Genomic DNA, 20,176 nt, shown 5'->3' with positions numbered 1-20,176 from the left:
AATTGGGCCCTCTAGCAATAGAAGATAGCAATTGGCCCAAAACGCAATCAATTATGTAGCGCTATTCATCCAAACGCAATTGTAAGTTGGCCAGTGTAAAATTTTGATAGCGCTCGATAAGTAAACGCTATCCCAATAAAAGCATAGCGTTTTTTTATAACTGCTATTAAATAAACGCTATCTTATTGCATTTTTGTAGTAGTGCCTATTCTTGATAGAATTGTTTAAGGGGTCCGAATTGTGGTCTTGATTGTCTAGGATGTTGATAGTGTGTGTGATTATTATCCTATCTTGATGATTCGTTTTGTCTCAAATCCAATCAAGTACTGCTGCATGAAAGAAAAGCGGGATAAATTGATCAGCCATTAAGATTTAGAATGGCTTGGAAACTTTTTGTTTAACTGTGATATTGCAGTTTATTGAGCATGCATTTTCTTGGATGGGGACGTGTACGGTGTGTACCTAAAAAACCAATAATTCTACACTGACACAGAAAAATTGACACATTTGACCGACAATGTAACGTGACACTTATATCAATGTTGTACTATGAAAAATTACCGCTGCAACATCAATATTGCACCGAGAAATAACACTGCAACATCAATATTACACTATGAAAACCACTGCAACATTAATGTTGTTTCGAGAAATACTACTGCAACATCAATGTGGCACCATGAAAATCACTGCAACATTAATGTTGTACTGAGAAATACAACTGCAATGTCAATACTGCATCACGAAAACCACTGCAATATCAATGTTGCACTATGAAAATTAATGAAATGAATGATTTGTTATGAAGAAAAAAAATATGAGAATGGAAAAAAGAGAATGGAAATATGATATTGGAAATAGAATAAGTGTTTTGAGATAGAGAGAAGAGATTTTTGGCACATATTTTCACTATTGTAACATCAACGTTGCAACATGTCACGTTATTGTGTATTGACAGTGTCATTTTTTCTGTGTCAGTGTAGTATTACTCCGAAAGAACATTGAACACGGCAAGTTGATTGAGTTTCAAATTCACAATACTAGCTAATTCAAACAGAATCTTAATTAACTGATTCAAATATCTTGAAGATGACAATTTCGGAAGTGGAAGATTGTAAATAGTTTAAGCTAAAGAGTAAAGAGATTGAGAAAATCTCAACAGGTTCATGTAAAGAACCTCGAAAAGCTTGGAAGACAATGAGAGTAAATTCAACTGGGATGGAGCTCCAAATTTGTGTGGAAGGCATCTATTCTGTCATCTTGGTGCTCATCACTTGATAGCTAGATCACCACTAGCGTCAGCTGACCTTAGAACTAGGATTCAAAGACCATAGAACAACGTTTAGCTTGTACTTAATCTGCACTGCCAACTATATATAGGTGTTCGCAACATGGACTATTGAGGGGTACACTGGCGATAATAGCCGAAAGATAAAAGCTCAAGCGCATTGTGCTAGCCTGCTAGGTGAGCCTTGTAACCTTGTTTTTATCCCCGACATACTAGATCACAGTCAAGGCACTATACTATACATGCTCGCTGCCTGGTTAACTTGCAATCTTGCATACAGGCCTTCCTCAACCATCTCCCTCAGTCAATCTTTCCATACACAATTTATTTCATTCCTTTCAGGAAAATGCATCCCTTCATTGGTTATGAATCACAAATGCCCGATCCTGCCCATAGGACCCTACACACTGAAGATTTTTGGTTTTCTTTGCTGGAGGCAACTGAATTTAGTCGTCACTCGTCATCAACATATCTTTCCTTTGGCTCTCAAGTCTTACGTCTTAATCTTAATCTTTGTCGTCTTCGACATAATTTATTTATTTTTATCTTTGCCTATTTATTTGACCAACCAAATACTTCTTAGTTTTTAGGGTTATATTGACATACCCCCCCACCAGTAGTTGCAATTAGGATTACCCCCCATAATAATTGAAATTAGGATTTCCCCCCCAACTTGACAGTCAATAGGAGTCAACTAACAGTTTCCGTCAGTTGACTGGTCAATGATCATGAATTGTCCTAAATACCCTTTGTCTGTGGAAATTACGAAATTACCCATTGACCCTGTTCAAAGCCCACAACTCAAAAGCCCAAATTGAAATTAGCCACTGTTCAAAGCCCACAACTCAAGCCTTTTGGTATAGGTATGATTTTCGCTATAGGTATGATGGGAAGATGAATCCATTTAACCGTGGGTTGCTCCATAATATTGGGGAAGTTTTCTGCTCAAATATACCTAAATCTAAAATCAACTTCCGTGAAATTGTGAAGGAGAGAACCTCCTCACTTCCCATGGGTCGTGCCATGAGCCCAGAGTTGCCCAAAAGGAGCTTCGGTGTAGAAATGGGTGGAAAACGGAAGGCTGTTGGTGAGGAAGAGCTCAAAGGTATACAGAGCCAGATAGAGAGTGTAAACAGGTTAGAGAGATGTGTGACCGAGCCCAGGCATATAGATTGGGGTCACAAAGACAACTGTGAGATTACACGTGATTTACATACAATGGATGCTGAGTTACAGAAAGGAACACTCTCTGGCGATAGAGAAAAGATTAATGGGGTTCTTTGAACTGGTAATGAAGGTCAACGTTTGTGGAAAAGTTACTTGTGGGCTGTGGCTCAGAGATACTGAAAGTTGCCCATTGTCCCAAACAAACCAGCACAGAAGTAGCTGGAAAGTGGAAAGCAAGTCTCGAGACTGAAAATGGAAGATGTGTTATCGGATTATTCTGTAAGATGGTGTTGCTTTGACTGGATAAACTTGAGGAGATGTGCTGTATAATTTACTTGTTGTCAGTTTTCAGTCGACATGGAGTGAAGCTTATGAAATGGTGTTATTTTAGTTAGGGCTGTGGTTGGTATTTTTAGTCTCTGCAGAAACCAGGGCCTTCTCGATTTGATCTGGGGATGGGAAACCATCATTGGGAAATGTTTGTAAGTGATCAGTCGAATTCTGATTGTCCCAGAATAATTGTTCTTGAAGTTATGAGATGTTTGGTAGTTTAAAGTTTTGTATTTTCAGTTTTGGGGAGAAAACAGAAGGTATTTTAGAAAGGAGAAAACAACTCTTGATTACCTTCATTTTTGGTAAAAACAACTCTTGATTAGCTTCGTCCTTAACAGTTTTTGATTACTCTGCTTTTTTTTTTCGTGATTTCTGTGATTTCTGTTCGTAAGTAATTGGGTTGTTTGAGTGTTGAATTTCTATTCGTAAATCAGAGAAACCCAAATTTGTGGGCTTGAGTTGTGGGCTTTGAACAGTGGCTAATTTCAATTTGGGCTTTTGAGTTGTGAGCTTTGAACAGTGTTAATGGGTAATTTCGTAATTTCCACAGACAAAGGGTATTTAGGACAATTCATGATCATTAACCAGTCAACTGACGGAAACTGTTAGTTGACTCCTATTGACTGTCAAGTTGGTATTATGGGGGGTAATCCTAATTGCAACTACTGGTGGGGGGGTATGTCAATATAACCCATTTCTTATCTTTGCATTATTGTTGCCCAATGCTGACTTCCTATTTTAGTGGAAACTAGGAATCTTCCTTCGCCTGCATTTTTTCTTGCATGCAAGGCACTATTATTGGTGCCATATGCAAGTTGTTGGTTGTATATTTTTGTCCTTTTGCATTCAGGTCAGGCAAACCAATGACATTAACTTCACGACACTCTTCAGTAGTTTATCCCCAATGCAAGAAATTCTAGCCTTCCTCGCTCGAAGAATCGCATGATCACTATGTAACCATAAAATAGACTCTTTTAGACCTCAAGTTGAAATTTCGATTTGCTTTGTCTTTCCATACAAATGGAGAACGAAAGTAGACCTCATATAGTTATGCTTCCATGGTTAGCAATGGGTCATTTGATTCCCTTTTTAGAGCTCTCTAAGTGCCTAGCTCAAAAAGGTTTTCAGATATCTTTTATATCCACTCCAAGAAATATTGAAAGATTGCCAAAGATTCCTCCAAACATATCATCTCTGATAAATCTGGTGAAGATCCCAATGCCTCAAGTAGACAACTTACCCGAATATGCAGAGGCTACAATTGATCTTCCAGTCAATAAGGTTCCCTATCTTAAGAAGGCATTTGATGGTTTAGAAGCCCCCTTGGCTAGCTTCTTGGAAAACTCAGTTACAAGTTGGATAATTTATGACTTTTCAGCGCACTGGATGCCAGCAATCGCAAATAAGCTCGGTGTGCCATGTGCTTTCTTTTCCTTAACTAATGCCGCAACGGTTGCATGGACCGGACCACCATCAATATTGATGGGAATCACTGAAGACCCAAGGCAGACTATGGAGGATCTTCTAGCCGTGCCTAAATGGATAACGTTCCCTTCTAATATCGTTTTTCGTCTCCATGAAGTATTGAGACTTATAAACAGTGTGAAAGAGACTGTTGCGGATGTGTCAGAAGGTTACAGATTCGGGGCATCAGCTCAAGGTTCCGACGTTGTGTTTATCAGAAGTTGTACAGAGTTTGAACCAGATTATCTTCGTCTAATGGAGGAGGAGATTTATCAGAAGCCCGTTGTTCCTGTAGGACTGCTTCCCCCTTCTGTGAAGGAGAGAAGTGATGACAATGGTGAGGAATGGGAAGACATAAGTAAATGGTTAGATAAACAGAAACAAGAGTCGGTGGCATATGTTGCCATTGGAACTGAGGCAGCACTGACTCAGGAAGAGCTGACTGAGCTGGCACTTGGGCTGGAACTATCTGAGTTGCCCTTCTTTTGGGTGATAAGGAAGTCACCAGGTTTAGCTGGGGATGATTGGCTTTCGTTACCAGATGGATTCGAAGAGCGAATCAAGGGGCGCGGGTTTATTTGCAAGGGATGGGCTCCTCAGGTAAGGATATTGGCGCATGCTTCTATCGGCGGTTTCTTGACTCATTGCGGTTGGAATTCGATTATCGAGGCACTTGGGTTGGGAATAGTTCTTATTCTGCTTCCTTTCTTAGCAGATCAAGGTCTAAATGCCAGGATATTGGAGGGAAGGAAGATTGGACTGGAGATACCAAGGGATGCGCAAGATGGTTCATTTACAAAGGGCGATGTGGCCACGTCATTGAGGATGATAATGGTGGATGAAGAGGGCGAACCTTTTAGGACTAACGCTAAGGAAATGAAAGGGATATTTGGTGATAAGGAATTACAGGATGCATACATAGACAACTTAGTTCAGTACCTCCATGATTACAAGCTTAAAGAAATCCAAGAATAAGCAATAGCAAGTCGTGCGTGTTAGTAGCAGTCCTAAAAGTCCAGTCTCCCTAGAGTTCTGAAACCTCACTGGTCCATGATCCTTGATGTTTCTATAATATTCATTGGATTTTGGATTCAACAAATTTCCTATTGTTTTGAAATATCACTGAGACTCGCACCCCAGGACTCCTAGATTCTCAACATCACCTACAAGGCTACAATAGAGACCACGGATTACCCCACCACATGCTTCAAAACCTCTCAACGTGCACGGAGTGTCGTTACCCCATCAGCTAATAATTTGTATGTAGGGTGAGCCAAACTTCGACGTATTTTTAATGCTCTGTATCTTTTCCTTTCCCTGCCTCAATTTCAGATCATTTAAGATATGGCAATTTTCTGCACGGTCACCAAGTCTCAATTCATTTGCATATTTTAGTACATTTGAATGCATGTCTCACACGATAGGCTAAATTGAATGACACTGGCAATCTGGCATGATGGACAGATGTAATCACTTGTCAGTCTGTAGAACCCACCCCATAAATACTAAATAAGCATAAAATACTCTTTAGTTCTCAGACTGAAGTTCATATTTGGTTCAATATCTGTTCTCACATACATGGAGAGTGAAGGTAGACCTCATGTAGTTTTGATTCCATGGTTAGCAATTGGTCACTTGATACCATTTTTAGAGCTCTCCAAGTGCTTAGCTCAGAAGGGTTTTTACATCTCTTTTGTATCCACTCCAAGAAATATTGAGAGCTTGCCAAAGATACCTTCATATCTATTATCTCTCATAAATTTAGTGAAGCTCCCATTACCTCGTGTGGACAACTTACCTGAGTATGCAGAGTCCACAGCTGATCTTTCAGTTGATAAGGTTCACTACCTTAAGAAGGCCTTTGATGGTCTACAAGCCCCCTTGGCTAACTTCTTGGAAAACTCAGTTCCTATAAGTTGGATCGTTTACGACTTTGCAGCCTATTGGCTGCCACCGATTGCAAACAAACTTGGTGTACCTTGCGCTTTCTTTTGTTTGATGAATGCTGCATCTATTGCATGGACTGGACCACCATCAATGTTGATGGGCATCACTGAAGACCCAAGGAAAACTTTGGAGGATCTCCTAGGTGTGCCTAAATGGATTACTCTGCCATCCAATATCGTCTTTCGTCTCTATGAAGTTTTAAGACTTATAAACGGTAATAAAGTGAATGTTTCTGGTGTGTCTGAAGGATATAGATTTGGAGCAGCAGTTCAAGGTTGCGACGCTGTGTTTATCAGAAGTTGTACAGAATTTGAACCAGATTATCTTCGTCTAGTTGAGGAGGAGATTTACAAGAAACCGGTCATTCCAGTAGGACTACTTCCTCCCTCTGTGAACGAGAAAAGTGGTGACAACGTTGACAAATGGGAAGAAATAAGCAAATGGTTGGACAAACAAAAGGAACAGTCGGTAGCATATGTTGCCATTGGGACTGAGGCAGCACTGACGAAAGAAGAGCTGACTGAGTTGGCACTTGGGCTAGAGCAATCTCAGTTGCCCTTCTTCTGGGTGATAAGAAAGCCACCAAGTTTAGCTGGGGATGAATGGGTTGCATTGCCTGACAGATTCGATGAACGAATTAGTGGACGCGGGTTTATTTGCAAGGGATGGGCTCCTCAACTAAGGATACTGTCACACCCTTCAGTTGGCGGCTTCTTGACTCATTGTGGGTGGAACTCAATTATTGAGTCACTTGGATTTGGAAGAGTGCTTGGTCTGCTTCCTTTCCGAGCAGAACAAGGGCTAAACGCTAGGATTTTTGAGGAAAGGAAGATAGGATTGGAAATACCAAGGGATGAGCAAGATGGTTCATTTACAAGGGACGCAGTGGCCAAGACACTGAGGTTGATCATGGTGGATGAAGAGGGTGAAATTTTTAGGAGTAACGCAAAAGAAATGAGAGGGATCTTTGGTAATAAGGATTTACATGATCGATACATAGACAACTTTGTTCAGTACCTCCATGATTACAAGTGTAAAGAAAGCCAAAAATAAAAGAAGTCATGCACGTGGTATAAGTCCTGAAGGGCCATTCTTGGTTGAGTTTGGATGGTACTATATGGTATATACTATGATCTTTCTAATGCATGACAGAGTTCCTTGTGTTCCGGCTTTGAAAAACCAAAGATGTGAAAACTTTTCTTTCCTTCACCTACGTTTGAAGTTGTGCAATAAGTTACTTTCTGTCTAGTAATTTCTCTTCTGAAAAAAAGAAAAAAGACATAAATGTTTCACTTCGAAGTATTATTTCATTGCTTTTAAGTTGTAAGTCTTTACTTTCTTTTCAGTATGTAAGCTTCTGTGTTCAATTTTTGACAACAATGTTTGAATCGCAACAAATTTTGGTTCATCAGCTCCCAAAAACTGCCTCCCAATTCTGTTTCGTTACCTAGCGCTACCGTTTATTTGCAATTTTGCATATCTCGATATCAATCAAAAGTTACCATGTAGAAATTTTTAAGAGTCATCTTGGTTCAAACTTCAAAGGTGACACTACCGTTCAGTTTTCGACTTACATCCCCCTGCTTGAATTTAGATGAGCCTAGCGAGCGTCACATGTACACTGAATCCGTGTAGCTAAAAATTCTTGATGGGTGAGCCACACAAAGTCTTTCATGGGTTTTAATGGATTATCTTCCCTTGATTTTTGTGCATTTGGGAAAAGGCAATGACAATGTTATCGTCAACTCGTTAAAGTACTGTTGGGGTAAAGCCTCATTGATATTTTGAAACTTGTTTCCTTAGAAATATCTTAAAACTTAAAAACATGACTTAGATGTCACCAGCTAACAGAGCTATATATCATTCTGAATATACTTATCGAATTGCTATCAAGGCTCCAAGGTAGAATCAGATCATGCACAATATTACTGTGTATTTTCCATTGATGTGTATAATTCTTATAAAGCAATGGTGTCATCATTGTTAATTTTAGGACATAGATATCACATCAAAATCTCGTAGGATCTCTGAAACTAGAAGAGTCTTAAATAGGGATGCCTTCACTTATCAATCTGAAAACATTTGTAGTTCATGATCTATAGCATCACATAAATGTATCCGACCTCAGTATAAATACAATATGAAAGTGTACTCAGAACTTCTCGACCAATAGAAGTTAACAAAGTTTGGTCACCTTTTTCAAGGGCACGGTGATATTCGGGAGGAAGACTATACTTCTCAATGCTACCATGTTTTGTACAGATTATGTCTGCAAGAAAACAGTAGATTGAAAATCTTAGCATGTACATCTAATTCTCAGTAATATAGCTTGCCTTGTTAGAGATATTGTTACAGATTAATTTTGTTTCAGGAAAAGTAAAGAGACAAAATGTGATGATATATACACTTGCCTTGTTAGAGATATTGTTGGATAACCAGTCAAGACCTTCATAGAGTCCTAGTCCAGAGGTGGCACAAGCACTCTGAATGTACCTGTAAAGGTAGTACCACCATCATTAGAGTGATCGAACAAGGGTTAACTGATAGAAATTTGATCAAAATCTCATAAAAAAAATATATGGCACCATTCTGTAGATTTTAGGATCAACCATTTTGCTTGTTGGATGCCGATATCATAAGCTCATATTAGTTCTATAGCACACATTCAGGACTTTAATCAATACAGAAAAGCTGAGAGTTACCATCGACGCTGACGAAGTGAGTGTAAGCCAAGTTTATCGGTGATTTCAGAAACACTCATTGCGTTAGGAAGATCTTGCTTATTGGCAAATACAAGCAGTGTTGCTTCACGTAGTTCATCCTGCAAGTAGAACAGAGCATGTGGGTTGCTGTTCTGTACAAGCTTTCAGATTGTAAACAAGGATATTGCAAATATATAATATATACCAGAAAGATTACAAGAAGCGAGGTGCAAAATGTTAGAAAATGAATTAAATCCAACCATATTAAAATGTTGCTTACTAGATTTTAGACTGTTGAGCTTTTAAAATGAATCAAATTCAATCATGCACAATTTAGGATGTACAGAGCAAACTCCTAAGTTTGTAGTATTGTAGACCATATATATGTAAAAAATATTATAAAGGTTTGTTATAGTTCTGAAGTTTATAATACCATTATCGCAAGGCATGATGATAATCAATTGGGTTGTTCCTTGTGTTTGTAGTACTATGGATTTCTGACCAAATTCTCCATGGGCCCTCATCTCATCCTCTTACTAGCTTGGGTTTTTAAAGAACTGGACCAAGATCTGGTTCTACTATTACGGTCAGTCTATCGTGTGCCCTCTACTTATAGCATTTCACTGTTCTCGTGTAATAATTGTCATAATCCGACCATGTATTGTGAGTGAATTATGATTAGATAGATGGTTAAAATCCTTCAAACAGCTTGATTTATTTGATTGATTGGTGAGAACTGAGAACTCATAAAGTTCCGACCTTCCCCTGCATCTGTGCATGTCTGTGGACATTATGTTGTTTACTCATAAAACTTCATATCCAAGTAATGGAGAAGAATGCAACTTCTTCCATAGTTCCATACATTCACAATGATGTTATTGTACTAACCTCACTCAGCATTCGATGTATCTCATCCTTGGCTTCAGAAATCCGATCTCTATCGTTGCTGTCAATGACAAAGATTAGCCCTTGGGTGTTCTGAAAGTAGTGCCTCCATAAAGGCCGTATCTGTTCAGCACAAAAGTAGAAGAAGTTGTTAACTTCTGCTTTTCTTACAAACTCAAAGTATGAAAGAAGAAGATAGTCATAAGCATAAACCATGTATTTTCATACTTTATCCTGGCCTCCTACATCCCATACAGTGAAGCTAACATTCTTGTATTCCACAGTTTCAACATTAAAACCTGCCATGCAAAGTAAAGCAATTATTCAGAATCTCAAGATCAAGTCTTCTCTGTTCTGAGAAAGATCTTTCCTCATCTAGCACTAGCAGTGTTTAATTAGCCATTTGCTGAATTGATCAATATTCATAACTTTTAACAAGAACCGTAACAGATGGACCACCAAAATTTATAATTAAGAACTTTCAATTCCAAGTGGCCTAATTGAGAAAATTCAAAATTATGATTTTATCAGTTCCACTGATGCACTCCAAATCAAACCAGAAACATCGTTATCATTCCAAATATATACAATAGAAAGTTCTCATAAAATATCATATTGTAAATATAATTCACATTGAATATATGGCCTAGATACAGGTCAGTTGCAAATATCAGAAAAGAAACAAGGAAAAGGAATTGAAGTGGAGTGGAGTAGATACCTATTGTAGGTATAGTTGTGACTATCTCGCCGAGCTTCAGTTTGTATAGGATGGTAGTTTTTCCAGCAGCATCTAGTCCCACCATGAGAATTCGCATTTCACGCCTTGCAAACAGCATCCTTACGAGTCGTGATATTGCCAAACCCATTGTTTGATAACTGATTCAAACCCAACAAAGATAATTAGAAGGCATAGAAAACATTGTTGTATAGACTAGAAAGCTATTAAAGAACTTCAAAATCTAGATTCCTATTGGATAAAAAAACACATAAGCACTGTTTAACTAACATGAGAAACTGGGCAGAGAAGAAACAGTTGCAAAGATTGTATGAGAAACAGTGAAAATAAGGAGTTCTCAGTCAGTCACATTTTGTTGACAGGATAAAGGAAAAGAAGAATTTGATTCTGATGAAGGAGAATAAAAGTGGCTTAGCTTTTCTTTTCCAAAGAATATGAAGGTAGAAGTAGAACCGTAGAACTATAGACTATTAAGTGGAGGGATACGATAAATTTGCAAGTTGAGCGGGAAAGTGAGGAACAAAGTTTGGAGTCGGTCTCAGACTCATTTATCCCTTTTTGGAACATCCACAATACTCTTTCAAGTACCACTTGGATGGGGAAGAAGGATGCTATTATCCTCCTTTCTCATTCATCTAGCAGCAACTGCGTCATCAATCCTCCTTTAAACAGTTTAAAGTGTCGTGACATTAGCCATCATTAACTCTAGCAAAACATGGCCCAAAGGTTTATTGATCAGTTTAATGAACCAGCAAGGCAGCAACGAATAGGTATTCCAGAGGATCAGCAGAGGGTAAATTCGTTCTAAAGTTGAGATCATTACCGAAATACCAAGTCACATTTCCTTGCAAAACCCAAAAGATATTGCTCGTGCTTTATTAGTGTTCCCTTTGTTTGCGTACGATTTCATCAAAATTAAGGAACAAGCTACTCTTGCAGAAATGGGCATGATTGCCTGACCTTGAAACACCTAGACAACAAAATAAGCGTGATCGATGGTCCTAGATGTGACAAGCTGACTGATTCCGGTGGCCATATAATGCACACGGTGTGCTTTTGGTTTTTGATCAAACTAAGCGATTCAGTTACTCCTTGGGATTTCTTACTCTTAACTAGACTGCTCTGATCCATGCAGTTTCTTAGAGGAGTCCTTATCTTTATTCACATCTGTAGCAAACCAGTTCAAGAAGAATAAGAACAAAGCCAAATATGATGGAACAGTCGAGAATAAGAACAAAGTCAAATATGATGGAACAGTCGAGAATGATCAGCTCTTCATTGCAAACAGAATATACATATTGGAAGTCATTAATATTACATTGGACATTCTCAGGTGACGCTATTTAAAATAGCAAAATTAATAAATGAAGAAGAATTTGATTACAAACAACAACAAAATCACCTCTTAAAAGACAACTCATTTACAATTCAATGAAAGTTGTCATTCCTTAGAAGCAGACTGGAAGATAAAGATGGCTGTCAAAACTCCCACCAATGCTGTAACTGCCAAGGCCACTGTTGGTAGCGGGGATGTTAGCCCAACATTCTGCAAAATCAATTTGACCATGTCTTTAGTCAAATGTATAGTCGAAAAATACCAACTGTAGTCTTCCAAATGTCTGAAGCAATATGCTCCACAAAGATCCTCAAGTATAAACTTAGTATTATGATATGGTGTAACCACTATAGAGCTACTTAACGAATCTCCACATGTGGCTCTCTAATCTTTAACCCTATAATAGATGATGACTATTTATGACAATCTTATGTTTTTAAAGCAGAATTCTGTAAAGAATTTCTAGTTTTGTAGAAAGCAATTTCAGAACCATGTTCAAGCTTGATGGTTCTCTGAATGGACGATAGAAACAAGAGCTAAGGGAGAATATTTTCCCAGAGATGAATTTTACATGTATATTTACATTGAAGGTAAGAATCATGAGTATAGAGAATGTAACCATGCTGCAGACTATATTGCAAAGTCTAGTGCTGCATATGGACAAGGATTTATGTTTGGTATCCCTCCACTAAGTCTAGGACTTTCTGTGATAGTGGAGAAGGATAGAATTGGGTACATGTATGAGAGATTTCATTCTAATGCAGGTTAGGGTCAGCCATAATCCTTAAATGATTCAAAAAAAAAAAAAAAGGTAAGAATCTATTATTCACAAGTTTACTGACTTAAGCATATATGACTATAGAGTGCTCACGGCACAGTATCTAAGGTACACTCCTAAACATCAGGCAACATGACAAGTGCTCCAGCCAGTTTAATTCCAGAAGGGTTTGTTGTCTTAATTAAGACACTACAGTTGTACTTATCGGTAATATAATTCAAAATTAAATGAACACAGAATAAGCAAGCACATGCTTTCAAATGGTAAACGACATGCAGTATCAGAGGAAAAGCCTACCGACCTTGGGGAAAAAAACAAACAAATCGAGTCCTTATTCACTAGAACTTTTCTATGCTTTTTAGATTACTTTTTTATGATTCCTCTAGTCTATTATAAAGTAAACTTTACCTAGTGCATAAATTCCATACCTCCAAAACACCCTTTCCTGTTGTTACTTCAACTCCAATAGCCGCAGCAAAACCAATCATGGCAAACCGACCTAACCAAATATCCAAGCCACTGCTATCTTTTGTACCTTGCTCGCATCTTATGGAAACTGCTGCAGCTTTGCATCCAGGTTTCTTTTGACTGGAGGTTCTCCAAACCACTGAAAATGACCCATTTCTCATCACAATATTATTGAATTGATCTCTAGAAAGAAAGAATTACTCAAAAAGATTCCCATAAAGGTCAAGTGTGAACAACAAGCAAAAAACTACATGAAATCCTTAGTTCAATTAAAGAGTACTTGATAATAAAAAAAACCCTCCGAGTAGGAACTAGGAAGTGTACACAAAAAGAAGAAGAGGGGTATGCTACTTAAATGCTTTCACTCTGCTGGATCATCTTTTCCCCTACTTCTTTTGCTGGCAAAGAAAACTGATGACTTAGTAGGGGTCAATATCATTTATTATCATCTTCTTACAAAGAATTCGACCAAAGTTTCATAACTTTCACTCTATCTTTCCATTCATTATTTGATTGCATTAGTTCAAACTCTGGAGTTAGAGACTGCTAGCAGCCAAGCCAATCTAGAATCACCATGATACCAGGAGTCTCTACATAATTCCAAGTAGCAAGATTGTGTGCTTATGGACTAACAATAGATTATGATGCTAAAACTAAGCAACATAAGTAAATACAGAGACAGTGTAATCACTAAGGCAACACAATATTAGCTCTATTCATAGCATCTTCGGGAATTCAATGGCAATCCGTATATTTGATGTGATTATTTCAGTTGTGAAGAACTTCTTTTTCTTTCACATGTAGAAAACACAAAGTTACAAACCCAACCAGAGCATTCAAATATCTAATGGTTGTGCATTTACATTCTAATTTTCATTGCATGAAACCGTCCACAACCACTAATGTCAGCGCAATGGACAAGTTAAGAAAATCTTCACAAGCACACTTTCTTACCTTTACATTATTTTAATACCATTTGAGCCAATTGAAATTTCGAGATATACACAGTAAAAAGCAATATTCCGTTGGACAAAGCATATTCCAGGTGGAAACAGTCGAAATTGAGATATTGAAAAAGAAAACTTACAAAGAGGAGAGCCTTGAGTGAATGAAGCGGCGATGCTTGCGGTGTTGGAAAGTGGAATACGTGGCAGAGCATAAGCTTGTGCTGAACTTGCGGCTCTTACATCTACAAAACAAACAGAGAATATATGAGACACACACAAACACACACAGAGAGAGAGAGAGAGAGAGAGAGGGTGACCTCGGGTATAAAGTAAGAGAGAGGAAGAAATGTGAGGCTGAGCAGCGGAGGAGGCCATAGGTGCAGCTGGTGGTTTGGATATGAGAGGTTTTGAGACTACAGCTCTCAGTCAAGCCTCTCGATTTCTATCTATCTCGCACTAATAATAAGAGGAGTTGTATACATTCATTCCCACGTCAACTTCACTAACAATTTCTTGATATTTTAATCCCAAGAAAAAAAAACATTGTTTTTGTCCCAAACAAGTGAATCTGTGAAACAGCACTGTGGGCTGTGTGTGACTGCAGTTCCGTTCCCTGATCCGAAAACCAAGGACCAAAATTTCGATATCGGTTAATATATCGGTTTTTTGATATATTTCGGTTTTTTTGGTGACCAGTCCAAAGTTTCTAAAATATCGGATATCTCACCGATATATCTCGGATATTTCGGAAATTTCAATATTAAGTTATTAACAATTGGTCAAAAAGTCAACTGATATATATCGATTATCTCGAAAATATCGATTATATCGGCGATATAAACTTTCATATGGGAAATTCCGATATATCTCGGAAAAAAAGGGATTCAATATTCAGTGAATATATGTCGGAAATATCGATATCGGTGTACCAATTTACCGAGATATCTCGGCGAGATATCGGATATCTCAGCGATATTTTGGGCCATGCCGAAAACGAACCATCAAAGTTGCACTTACTTTTGTTGCATTTTTACTTGCGCAAGATTAAATATAGTTGAAATGGTAAGAAAATGTTAGGAAATAACAACTTTTAAAACCATAGAATGACTAAGGGCATCTCCAATGGGGGGGGTGTAAAATTACACCTCCACCTAGGCTCCATGTAGGTGTCATTAGGATTTTACACCTCTAATTGTATAGTATTATATAGCTCATAAATATCCACACTCTATACTCTCCAATGGAAGAGTGTAAAAATAGATTTTAAACTCTGACGCCACTCCAAGTGACGCCCCTCTTTAATTTAAACTGGGACGCCATTTCCAAGTGGCGCCCAAAAAAAAAAAATAAAGCTTCAAACATGTGTTGAAGTGGCGTCCGAGTTTTTAAGTTAAACGACGCGTTATTTTAAGTGGACGTCAGGGCTTTTATTAACTAATAATGGCGAGAGGGGGAATTCCCCACCCCTCTATTAGCTAATACACTATTACCTACGGTTTAGCACCTCCATTGGAGAGAGTTTTTTTATATTTGCGGTGTAAAATTTCCACTCTATACGGTTTACACCCCCCATTGGAGATGCCCTAATGTAATATTCCAGCTGAGTAATAGGGTCTGCATTCCATAGTACAAAATATCTCGATATATCACGATATTTGTCGATATCTATTCAGATTTCAGAGAAAGATATATAAATATTCCGATATGTTCAGAGATATATACGACTGTAAATATCGATGATATTTCAATGATATTTGAGATATTTTGCGATATTTGGAGATATTTGACGATATTTTGTATATCTAACAATTTTATTTAATATTTATCATTATATTTCAAATAAATATAAATAATGTATCATGATATATTAAGAAATATCCACAATATCCACGATATTTGCATATGAAACAATGTCAAATATCCCCAAAGAGAGAGATATATCCACGATACATATCCATAAATCAGAGATCGATAAATACCCATATCCTGATATTTTGTACTATGCTGCAGTCTATGCCTACAAAGACATATCAAGCACCTCAAGCTAGTACACAGTTTCAAAGGACAAAAACATGTTGCCAGTACAACCATTTCTACAAATTTAAGAAGAAAGTTCAATCAAAGGTTTACTTCAGAGTTCACACACGCATCAATGTGTTTGGATCATAATCAATATCAAGGCTGAAAACCAAACGCAATATTGAGACAATTTTATTGATAGATAAAGCTCAGTCAAAGAAATCCATGATCAACAACTTCTGAAGATCCAATAATACAGAAAAGACAATCAAAACACACAACCTTGAACTACAAATATAAATGTCATACAAAATTGAGCATCAAAGAGGCCAAAACGATGCCCGACGCTAACTAAGTTTGACATTATAACTTAAGGAAAACAAACTCTTCAATGGCTGGTATATTTCCAATTTTCTTCAGGGTTTCCTTGCTGGGTTTTTCATCCACACCAATTGCCATTACTGCTTGCTTTCGAGGAGCAATTCTACCAACACTCATGAAACTCACATTCACATTACCCTCGGCCAAGATAGTTCCTACCTTTCCAATCATACCTGGTTGATCAACTTGCTTGCAGAGGATAAGGTTGCCTTCCATACTCACATCCACATCAAATGATCCTACCTTTGTTAAGTGAGGCAACCCATCTTTCACCTTTCCCTCCACTTTAATATCTCCAGTCTCTGAGATGGCACTAGGGAATCTCGACTCTACATTAGCTATCTGGACCTGGACATATTCGATTGGATTCTCAGGCGATCCATCCAACAGTACTCGCTCCTCTGTGATACGAATACCTCTCTGTTTGGCAGTGAAATCTGCATTTACCAAGTTCACAAATGCACTAGACACGGGCTCAATCAGACCCTTAGTGATCATGGCGCGAAGCAGTCTAGTGTCAAGATCATCAGGACCTCTTGCAGAAGCATATGTGACCTTCACTGTTTTAACACCGCTACCACCTCCAACCAATTGCACAGCCAGTCTGCCTAGTTTCTCCGCCAATACAACATATGGTGCAAGCTCCGAAAGCACCTGTAATCAGGAGACAGAGTTACGAGATCAATTCTTTCATTCTAGATGAAAACTTGAATCTTAATACTTAAATATACACAGGGTCATGCACTTTGAAGAATTCGATTCCCACAGTAAAACCAAACAAACACATGAATCTTATAAATGGTTATCATACACCTAATCAGATCTCTTTATCACATACCACAAACACATGAATACCATGCTTGTCCTGTCAGTACTATATTCTTAACATAACACATGTGAGTTTTGAATTCATAACTCAACCGAAGAATAAACTGATTTACAAAACTATACCGGGATGCAGAATTTTAACATATGGAGATTAAAGCAAACACATGAGTCTTATAGACGGTTATCATATACCTAATCAGATCCCTTTATCACATACCACAAACACATGAATCCCATGCATTGTCAGTACTATATTCTAAACATAACACAGGAGAGTTTTGAATTCATAATTGAACTGAAGGAAAAACTGATATACAAAACTACACCAGGATGCAGAATTTTAACATATGGAGATTCAAGCCAATTCTGTACTAACACTTTCTAAAAGGCGCATGCAGGGTTCCAACTGGGCCAGTTGTTACTTTAATAAATCAGACCAAGCAAAAACTTTCACTAGAAACAGAAAGAAATCCTAAAAATGCATAACAAAAAGGGAAAAATGCTGTGGACATACCTCAGCAGGAACCATGGGTGCATTCACAGCAGTAGCAGAGAGCTCCCCCTTCAAGGCCCCAACAACAGCTTCAGCTATCTCAATGGCCACTCCTTCCTGAGTTATCATAACCAGTCATTAGAATCCTGATATAGCAAAACAATTGAATAAGCATGACCAGATGATACAGCTGATCATCTAATATACCTGTGCTTCCATGGTGCTGGCTCCAAGATGTGGAGTTACAGTTACATTTTCATGCTGGACCAACTTGCTATCCTTTGAAGGTGGTTCCACTGTGAAAACATCAAGTGCAGCCTGCACATCAAACAAACAGAAGAGAGGAAGACAAAAAGGTTATATGCAATGGCATTTATATTTGTACTCAAATCAGCAAAGAGTATTAGTTGGAGACTCAATATAACCAACCTGAGCTACACGTCCCGCATCCAGTGCTCTCACTAACGCATCCTCGTCAATTACACCACCACGAGCTACATTCACAATCCTAACTCCTTTCTTCATTTTTGCAAAAGATTCATCATTAAGAACCTTATTCGTAGAAGGCGTAAGAGGCATGTGCAAGGAGATGAAATCTGCAGTTGATATGGCTTCATCGAAGCTCACAAGGTCCACACCTATCGCGCGTGCACGATCAGCAGGTGCATATGGATCGTGAGCAATAACGTGCATACCCAAACCCTTTGCGCGCCTGGCAACTTCAGTTCCAACCTTTCCAAAGCCCATCACAGCTAGTGTTTTCCCAACAAGAGAGACACCAACATATTTGTTCCGCTCCCATTTGCCTAAAACAAATTACAAGAAATTCTCTTAAAATAACAAAACTATTACCAACCAATCTCAAAGATCAAATAAATAAATAAAAATAAAAAACCCTCACCAGCTTTAATAGAAGCATCAGCCTGAGCAATATTCCTACTCATAGAAGTAATAAGCGCAATCCCATGTTCAGCAGCAGCAACAGTATTCGCCGTAGGAGCATTAACAACTAAACACCCATGTTCAGTAGCAGCCGATAAATCAACATTATCAATACCCACACCAGCTCTCCCCACAACTTTTAACCTCCCACCACTTGACTCAAAAACTTCCCTATTAACTTTAGTCCCACTCCTTACAATCAAAGCATCACAAAGTGATATCTTTGTACATAATTCTTCTGGTGTTAAGTTATATGAGCAGTCGACGTTTGCAAAATCTTTTAGTAATTCTAATCCAGCTTGTCCTAGCTTTTCTGCTACTAGAACTGTTGGCTTCGCATCCATTGACATTACAATGAAGGTGGCTTTTTTGGGGTGACGTAATGGGGTTGATATTCTCCATGTGAATGATGGGGTTTTGGGTTTTCTGAGAGATGTGAATACAAGTGATGATGGTGATGATGTAGCTGCTGCCATTTTTATTTTTATTTTCTTCTCGATCTAGTGAGGAAGAAAAGGATGGTCCTGCTTTTGGTTTTTAGAGATGCAAGTGTGACTCTAATAAATTTGTTGGTTTTATATATAGATTCATTTCTCACGGCTTTCGTGATTTACTTCGATATATCAAACTTATATTTAAGAAATCGAAACAAAGTGGTGCTGGTTGAGTATCTAGAGGAATATCTTAGTAAAGTTCAAAAAATTGAAGAGGAGCGTTTGCATGCTATCTAAACTATTTTTAAAATTCGCGACCCTACAATAGTAAAATATATATATTTTTTTAATATATCTCTAAATCTCTTCGTCATTTTGTTTTTGCACATGTACCTTCTGGTTATTTACTTGATTTAATTTAACTCAATTTTAGTTTCTCTTTTTCCGTCCCTATTCTCATTCAGCTTCATTAATTAATCTCATCTCATCTGATTTCAATATTTAATCTCCTTATATACCAGTTTCATAGGTTCAAATTTGCACCCCATCCATGTGGGTAAGTGTTTGATGTTGCTGGACTTCATCTTATGATAATTATCTTATCTTACCTATTAATAAATTAGATAGATTTGTTAATATGTCTTTCATTAATTTTCAGTGAAAGCTACTTGAAGAAAGCTATACCTGGTTGCTTAATTTGAGGAGTATATATATAATGGCTACTAATTCGGCCGCTAGTCGATTATCTAATTCTAATCGATTATCTAATTCTAATAATGATCGGTTGGAGCAACGCGCGAAACAGTATAGAAAGCATCGCAAGATGATGTCCGAGGAGCAACGAGAAATTCAGAGGGAACGTTAGTGTTCGCAATACAGGGAACGTACACAAAATATGAGTGATGAACAAATTTCAGCTAAAAGGGAGCGTCAACGTCAATATAAAGAGCGTCGCGAAATGATTACCAAGGAGCAACGAGAAATTCATAGGAAACGTTGGCGCTCACAATACAGAAAACGTAGATGAA

General features: G+C 37.9%; 5 protein-coding genes across 6 annotated transcripts; 2 read left to right on the top strand and 3 right to left on the bottom strand.

Moving 5' to 3' along the window:
* The first annotated feature begins 3,560 nt into the window (after positions 1–3,560).
* Positions 3,561–5,612, top strand: LOC147491979 (UDP-glycosyltransferase 91C1-like). Its single transcript, XM_086565285.1, has one exon. It carries the CDS (start codon positions 3,809–3,811, stop codon positions 5,225–5,227), a length of 1,419 nt encoding a protein of 472 aa, XP_086421411.1. The 5' UTR covers positions 3,561–3,808; the 3' UTR covers positions 5,228–5,612.
* A 148-nt stretch (positions 5,613–5,760) lies between these two features.
* LOC147491978 (UDP-glycosyltransferase 91C1-like) lies at positions 5,761–7,597 on the top strand. The gene is made up of 2 exons (XM_086565284.1): positions 5,761–6,341; positions 6,447–7,597. Exons 1-2 carry the CDS (start codon positions 5,831–5,833, stop codon positions 7,250–7,252), a joined length of 1,317 nt encoding a protein of 438 aa, XP_086421410.1. The 5' UTR covers positions 5,761–5,830; the 3' UTR covers positions 7,253–7,597.
* Positions 7,598–8,239: 642 nt separating this feature from the next.
* On the bottom strand, positions 8,240–11,689 carry LOC147491977 (ADP-ribosylation factor 1-like). 2 transcript variants are annotated; one of them, XM_086566582.1, is made up of 7 exons: positions 11,346–11,689; positions 10,505–10,662; positions 10,015–10,085; positions 9,790–9,909; positions 8,902–9,020; positions 8,611–8,692; positions 8,240–8,468 (listed from the first exon to the last, which is right to left on the bottom strand). In XM_086566582.1, exons 2-7 carry the CDS (start codon positions 10,650–10,652, stop codon positions 8,463–8,465), a joined length of 546 nt encoding a protein of 181 aa, XP_086422708.1. In that variant the 5' UTR covers positions 10,653–10,662; positions 11,346–11,689; the 3' UTR covers positions 8,240–8,462. The 2 variants fall into 2 exon arrangements, with proteins under 2 accessions (XP_086422708.1, XP_086422707.1); XM_086566581.1 differs by lacking the exon at positions 11,346–11,689 and adding an exon at positions 10,793–11,155.
* A 79-nt stretch (positions 11,690–11,768) lies between these two features.
* On the bottom strand, positions 11,769–14,711 carry SEP1 (stress enhanced protein 1). The gene is made up of 4 exons (XM_086566583.1): positions 14,369–14,711; positions 14,192–14,293; positions 13,065–13,243; positions 11,769–12,068 (listed from the first exon to the last, which is right to left on the bottom strand). The coding sequence occupies exons 1-4, from the start codon at positions 14,424–14,426 to the stop codon at positions 11,964–11,966; spliced, it is 444 nt and encodes a 147-aa protein (XP_086422709.1). The 5' UTR covers positions 14,427–14,711; the 3' UTR covers positions 11,769–11,963.
* Positions 14,712–16,233: 1,522 nt separating this feature from the next.
* LOC147491975 (D-3-phosphoglycerate dehydrogenase 1, chloroplastic-like) lies at positions 16,234–19,276 on the bottom strand. Its single transcript, XM_086566580.1, has 5 exons — positions 18,674–19,276; positions 18,202–18,578; positions 17,980–18,090; positions 17,794–17,889; positions 16,234–17,105 (listed from the first exon to the last, which is right to left on the bottom strand). The coding sequence occupies exons 1-5, from the start codon at positions 19,188–19,190 to the stop codon at positions 16,434–16,436; spliced, it is 1,773 nt and encodes a 590-aa protein (XP_086422706.1). The 5' UTR covers positions 19,191–19,276; the 3' UTR covers positions 16,234–16,433.
* Between the last annotated feature and the right edge of the window lie 900 nt (positions 19,277–20,176).

This window comes from Coptis chinensis, chromosome 6 (assembly GCF_015680905.1).
Source record: "Coptis chinensis isolate HL-2020 chromosome 6, ASM1568090v1, whole genome shotgun sequence".
In the NCBI taxonomy this organism is placed as follows: domain Eukaryota; kingdom Viridiplantae; phylum Streptophyta; class Magnoliopsida; order Ranunculales; family Ranunculaceae; genus Coptis; species Coptis chinensis.
The sequence above is the reverse complement of the archived record's forward strand: the minus strand, read 5'-3'. Positions and strand labels throughout refer to the sequence as shown.